Source organism: Anolis carolinensis, unplaced genomic scaffold (assembly GCF_035594765.1).
Source record: "Anolis carolinensis isolate JA03-04 unplaced genomic scaffold, rAnoCar3.1.pri scaffold_13, whole genome shotgun sequence".
Lineage (NCBI taxonomy): Eukaryota > Metazoa > Chordata > Lepidosauria > Squamata > Dactyloidae > Anolis > Anolis carolinensis.
The window spans coordinates 4,796,378-4,803,298 of record NW_026943824.1 but is presented as its reverse complement, the minus strand read 5'-3'; the positions used below and the strand labels follow the sequence as shown (position 1 = coordinate 4,803,298).

General features: G+C 36.6%; 1 protein-coding gene across 3 annotated transcripts; it reads right to left on the bottom strand.

Moving 5' to 3' along the window:
• Positions 1 to 976: 976 nt before the first annotated feature.
• Positions 977 to 5,764, bottom strand: zfand2a (zinc finger AN1-type containing 2A). 3 transcript variants are annotated; one of them, XM_062964513.1, is made up of 7 exons: positions 5,626 to 5,763; positions 5,111 to 5,207; positions 4,103 to 4,197; positions 3,844 to 3,975; positions 3,027 to 3,178; positions 2,402 to 2,470; positions 977 to 1,132 (listed from the first exon to the last, which is right to left on the bottom strand). In XM_062964513.1, exons 2-7 carry the CDS (start codon positions 5,163 to 5,165, stop codon positions 1,114 to 1,116), a joined length of 522 nt encoding a protein of 173 aa, XP_062820583.1. In that variant the 5' UTR covers positions 5,166 to 5,207; positions 5,626 to 5,763; the 3' UTR covers positions 977 to 1,113. The 3 variants fall into 3 exon arrangements, with proteins under 3 accessions (XP_062820583.1, XP_062820584.1, XP_062820585.1); XM_062964514.1 differs by lacking the exon at positions 977 to 1,132 and having other exon boundaries at positions 2,469 to 2,603; positions 5,626 to 5,764; XM_062964515.1 differs by lacking the exons at positions 977 to 1,132; positions 2,402 to 2,470 and having other exon boundaries at positions 3,023 to 3,178; positions 5,626 to 5,764.
• Between the last annotated feature and the right edge of the window lie 1,157 nt (positions 5,765 to 6,921).

Here is a 6,921-nt window from a genome sequence, read left to right as displayed (position 1 = left end):
AGGGAGGGGGGCGGGTTTTTCCGCGCGCGCTCTCACTTCCTATTGGTCGGTGTATTTTGACGGGCAGTATTCGTCATCTCTAAGCGCGCTGGCCACAAAACTGGGCTGGTTGGAGCTGTGTAGGCGCGCTTTTCAAAACTACAGTATTTATTCTTTCCTTTTAAAGGCAGATTTAGAAGTTATGGCAGTTAAAGTTTATTATTTATTTACTACATTTATATCCCGCTCTTCTCACCCTGAAGGGGACTCAGAGCGGCTTACAAATTAAATTTACGTACAATATTATATTATTAGCATAGTACAATACTGGCAATAAATTACTATATTGTACTATATCAATATATTTTAATATTATTAGTAATATTACATATAAAATATAATATATAATTAATATTAAATTGTATTATTACTATTATATCGTATTACAATATAATATTATGAATATTATATGTATATACAATGTGTTATATTATTATAAATTATATTGTCTGTGTGTGTATATATGTGTGTGTGTGTGTATATATATATATATATATATAAAACTAGCAGAGCATGTTACTGGTACAGTAGTCTCACTTATCCAACACTTGCTTATCCAACGTTCTGGATTATCCAACACATTTTTGTAGTCAATGTTTTCAATATATCGTGATATTTTGGTGCTAAATTCGTAAATACATTGCTACATAGCATTACTGCGTATTGAACTACTTTTTCTGTCAAATTTGTTGTAGAACATGATGTTTTGGTGCTTAATTTGTAAAATCATAACCTAATTTGATGTTTAATAGGCTTTTCCTTAATCCCTCCTTATTATCCAACATATTCGCTTATCCAACGTTCTGCCGGCCCGTTTATGTTGGATAAGTGAGACTCTACTGTATGTTAAAGTGGTATCAAAGTCCATCAATCCCAACAGTGTATGCAGGTTGGTTTTAGGATCCTGCTAACCACATACAGCAAAGACAACGAACAATTATGGTAAGAAGCCATTTTACTAAGAAGAAAATACAGGTGCAAAAATAGTATTAGAAACAGTGTAGACATTTTAAAAACGAATACATCAACTGCAATCAACAGGGTGAGGTAGTTTTCGATTCTGGTTGTACAGCGTCAGCATTTTGCTTGGGACCTGAAACAGGGAGAAAAAAAAACAATACCATCAACTCACTAATAGTGCATGGGGTTCAGACCCCATTTTGCTGCTCCCTGTACCCCGAAGTAAGTAAATAAGTAACTTTATTTTTCTACCCCGCCACCCTCTCCCGACAGGGACTCGGGGCGGCTAACGAAACAAGTACAGCAATTAAAACATATCACAATAAATAAACAATAAAATTGACATTATAGAACAATACATTACAATGATCATAAAACTAATTAAAAACATAAAATGAATAAAAACAAGGTAAAATGGAATGAACCACTAGGTTAATGGAGGGGGGTGGTATGGAGGGGACATTTGAGCTAAAGTGCAGTAATATAGTTATAAAGTATTGTCCCACAGCACGACAAGATGGAAAAATTTTAATCATAGAATATTAGAGTTGGAAGAGACCTCATGGGCCATCCAGGGGAGGGACGTCTGGTTAATTATAAAGTGGAAACAGGGTGAGATAATTATATTGATTTAATTTAGGACATGGGGACTGAATTATTCAAATGTGCAGCGAAAAAACCAAGTTTTTAACTGCTTTTTAAAAGATGTAAGGATGGGAAGCCTGCCTGATCTCCCTCTAGGGAGGGAGTTCCAGACGAAGGTAACTTTGCTCCTGTTGTGAAATTTTATTATTTATTTATTTATTTGCTACATTTATATCCTGCTATTCTCACCCCAAAGGGGACCCAGAGCGGCTTACAAATCAAATGAACATACAATATATTATTAACATAGCACAATGTAAGCATTAAATTACTATATTGTACTATATCATTATATGGTATTAATATTACATTTAATATGTAATATATAATTAATATTATTATATTGTATTGTTAGTAGTATATTATTGTATTCGATTATATTTTTAATCAACATATGTATATACAATATATTATATATTTATAGATTATAAATTATGTATATGTATATAAAATTAGCATAGCATGTTGGCTATGGCACAGGAGACAAGATGGAACTATCTTCCTGGTTCTCAGGTTGGTATGATGTCTTCCTGGTAAAATTGCCAACTCTAATCACATGTTCTTACTAGGAGTAACTGTAAAGATAGAAAGATAGAGAGAATAGCCTCCCTGGGAGATCTCAAACTTGGCTATGTTTTGTAAGGGAGAATAAAGTCCTTCAAATAACTGCCAACATGGGATTAGAGTCCTTGTTGTAGAGAGGAGACACAAAACTTAAGGTTTCCAGCCTTCTGAATAAGTGGATAACAGCACTTACCTGTTTTGCAGAACTTGGTAGCCCAGAGCCATCTTCTGGGACTCCAACGATCTCATTAAAGCTGCATATCTGCAAGGAAACAGCCACATTCAGCATCCCGAACGCTCCAGCCAGCCGTGCTGTTTGCTTACACCCTTGTCCCATATTTCTCCCCTTCAACTATTCTGTCAAGTCTCATTGTATACAGCAAAGAGTCCTTCCCCTGAAGAAAAAAGTTTGTGTTAAAATAAAGTGACTATTATTCACAAGCAAATTGGGAATGGCCGGTCTGGAGAAACTGAGTGCAAATAAGTGAAGCTCTTAGTTTTTCAGTTCTACATTGCTCAAATAGTTATGCTGATCCATAATATAGGATGAAGTCACTGCCATACTGACCCCCTCCCTTGCATCTTCTCTCATTTCCAAATAAAGCACTGCGCATTGTGTATTTCTAAGGGTAAGGGCTGCATTCTTGGTTTATATTGCTCTATAACAGGGATGAGAATTTATCCCATGGACTGTTAATGTGGGTTAGGGACTTTCTTGATTCTTTCCCCCAAGTCCCTTAGAAAGACGTCCCAATATGAACCTGAATCTTCTGAGCAGACAGCAGTCTGAGGTCAGCTTCCCAAGTCAAAGACCTTACCCTGCTTTGGAAATGGCACGGCTTTGTCCTCGGCAGGCGTGGTCCAGTGGATGCCTGTGCTTGAGGCAGAAGTTCTGGTGACACTGGTCACAAACCAGCTTCATCATCTCTCTCTTTTTGCAGCCTGGGTTGAAGCACTTGTTGGTGAAGATCTAAACACCCCATCCCCCAAAAGCATCAAGTTAGAACTAGGTTGAATCAAGGATCCATTCCTTATTGATGTGATATAATAATAATAATAATAATAATAATAATAAATGAAATCAAGCATATCTATCTTGTTTGCTGTGTCATAATAAAATAATAATATTATTATTGCAATTGTTTTGGGCTGATTTTAATTTCAACTGTACCATCACTTACCTGTTTTGTCAAATTTTCACTACTTTTCATGTAGGTTATCACACCACAGAGTTAAAGAATTGGTATCACACTTTAAACCGCCTCTTGTTGAACCCTGAGATTTGTAGTTTAGGGAGGAGCCTTTAAAATTCTCAGCCAGAGATGTCTTGGGCCTCATTAAACAACAAACCCTTTGCTGAATTCTGTAGGAGGCAGCCACATTATTTAAAGTGGGATGCTAGCTCTCAAGTGGGACGCCATTCAACACAGGCTGTAATCCCACACCCTGATACACCCCCGACTGACCAGGAGCACCTCTGTTTTGTCTGGATTTAATTTCAATCATCCAGTCCATTACTGATGACACCAGAAGACAGGTAACCATGAACAGCAGGGAACGTATCCCACTCAGGCAGAGATTTTTTCTATATAATAACAACAGTAGCTAGCACTCACGTCCAGCATGAAAGGTTACCTTTTGCTTCTGTTGGGTAGAATCATGTTTACAGTCCCGGTCCATATGAGCACTGACCACAGCATCTGGCCTCTCCCCCTTTCTAACTGGAATGGGAACGTTACACAGGGGACAGACTGGAACCTGCACATTCTACAAAAAAGAGTGGATTTTAAGATCAAAGGGATGCTTTGCAAAATACAGAAAAGATGAGGGCATATCTATGCATTTGTCGCCTTCCTTTCCCCAGAACTGACGTATTTTAGATCGCAAACTGTACCTTTTTGTATGCAGAAGAACACTTGTGCCGGTCATATGCAAAGTGGTCTTTACAGAAGACATCTTCACATGCATCACATTTCAGAGGTAGAAAGTCTATAAGGAGAAGAACAAAATTATATTGGAAGACCTTCATAAGAGTTCATATTTACAAGGCAATTTCTGAGCCAATCCAAAACTTAACGTTCTCCAGATATCCAAATGTCCTGCATATATATATTTCCAAAGAAATAGCTATGCTACTCTGACACTATATACAGTAGAGTCTCGCTTATCCAAGCTAAACGGACCAGCAGAAGCTTGGATAAGCGAATATCTTGGATACTAAGGAGGGATTAAGGAAAAGCCTATTAAACATCAAATTAGGTTATGATTTTACAAATCAAACACCAAAACATCATGTTATACAACAAATTTGACAGAAAACGTAGTTCAACAAGCAGCAATGTTATGTTGTAATTACTGTATTTACGAATTTAGCACCAAAATATCACGATATATTGAAAACATTGACTACAAAAATGGCTTAGATAATCCAGTGGCTTGGATAAGTGAGACTCTACTGTACCTATATTTATTTATTTATTATTTGCGACATTTATATCCCGCCCTTTTTACCCCGAAGGGGACTCGGGGCGGTTTACAATTATATACACATACAATATATTATATTATATGACTATATTGCAATATTATTAGTAATATTGCATGTAATATAAACATACAATTATAATAGTGAATTATAATTATTATTACATTGTATTACATCATAATATTATTATTAATATTACATTGTATTACATCATAATATTATTATTAATATTACATGTATATACAATATATTATAATCTTAGCATAGTATATTATTATTATTGTTGTTGTTGTTGTCAATTTCTTGCAACTTTTTCTAGGAAGCTCTGGTTTCCTGACATCCCATCCTTACAGATAAAACATAAAATACTGTTAACAAAATGTCATCACAATCTCTTCATATGTCTGTAGTTCTTACCCAATTGTTTACAAGTCTTCTCAGAGCAGTGTTCACCCAGGCTTGGGAATTCCATTACTAGGAAGTTCTCTGCTTCTCAACAAGACTTTTTTGTCACCTACAAACGCAAGCAGAATGTATTATATATGTATATATAGTAATTTAATATAGTAAATATAGTAATTTAATGCTTATATTGTGCTATGCTAATAATATATTGTATGTTCATTTGTTTTGTAAGCCGCTCCGAGACCCCTTCGGGGTGAGAAGAGCAGGATATAAATGTAGTAAATATATATATATATATATATATATATATATATATAGTTATTATAAAATAATAAATACCAAAAAATTATAATATAATATATATATATATATATATATATATATATATATATATATATAATTATAATACAATATAATAATAATAAAATACAAACATTCTAGAATCTTAGAATTTTTTTTGTCGACAGTAACGAATAAAATAAGACAAAGTAAGGGGTGGGTGAATATTAAATATTAAATATACTCACCACACTACCAACGATGAGAACGCGTTTTCCCGTTTCAATCAAGTCGTCCCCATATTTATGGACTTGCCATTCATTCTGCTGAGTCATCTCCCACTTCCGCGTTTCGGTTGACCAATCCTACGGAACCTGTGGCGACGTCATCCAGGCGCTTGACCAATCGGGATCTGCTTCCTGGTGGTGACTGCTTTTTCTGCTGAGTCACTCCGGACACGTGGAGGGCGGGGCTTGTTGTGCCCAGTCAGCGTTTCCTTGTTTTGTGAATCAGCCTTAGCATGACGTCACTTATTGACATTAGCTGCCATGGCTCAATGCTGTGGAGTTCTGTAGTTTTCTGGCGCCACAACAAACTATAAATCCCAGGATCCTATAGGCTGGACCCTTGGCATTTAAAGGGGTGTCAGACTGATATAATTCAGCAGTGTGGATGGTATCTAGAGGTGCACTTACTCTGGGGAATGAATGCAGTTTGACACCAACTCCTATTATTTCATAGCATTGAGCCAGTGTAGATGAACCATAAGCTATGGCCTGGAAATCCCAAATTAGCCACTCTTTGCCCTAAACCACATCCGGCAGAGAGCTGCTCAGTGGCCTTATCTACACTGCCGTATAACTGCCTTGAGGTGCACTATATGACTCTACACTGACCATATAATGCATTTGGGCCAGGCTCAGGCCCCATTTGCATTGCCATATAATGCTGAACTTCATTCTATGAATCTACAATGACCATATAATGAATTTAGGACAGGCTCAAGCCCCATTTACATTGCCATATAATGTTGAAACTGCCTTATATGAGTCTACACTGACCATATAATGCATTTAGGCCAGGTTCAGGCCCCATTTACATTGCCATATAATGTTGAACTGCATTATATGAGTCTCCACTGACCATATAATGAATTTAGGACAGGCTCAGGCCCCATTTACATTGCCATATAATGTTGAATTGCATTATATGAGTCTACACTGACCATATAATGCATTTAGGCCAGGCTCAGGCCGCATTTGCATTGCCATATCATATTGAACTGCATTATATGAGTCTACACTGACCATATAATGCATTTAAGCCAGGCTCAGGCCTCATTTGCACTGCCATATCATGCTGAACTTCATTACTTGGTGAGTGACTTCACAAACCCACAACACAGAAATTGTATCTAATGCATTTAGACCATGCTCACATAGATTATGATTCTATGATTCTATGCTCCGGCCCCATCTACACTGTCATAAACCTAAAGAAGCTCCAACTACTTCATCTCCAAGCTAGCTTTGAGCTCAGATAGG

Coding starts and splice junctions, on each gene's coding strand:
- zfand2a (XM_062964513.1), bottom strand. CDS start 5,165: ATGGAATTCCCAAGCCTGGGTGAACACTGCTCTGAGAAGACTTGTAAA. Junction 3,976..4,102: donor GTTCTTCTGCATACAAAAAG/GTACAGTTTGCG, acceptor TCTTTTTTGTAG/AATGTGCAGGTTCCAGTCTG. Junction 2,471..3,026: donor CGTGCCATTTCCAAAGCAGG/GTAAGGTCTTTG, acceptor GTTTCCTTGCAG/ATATGCAGCTTTAATGAGAT.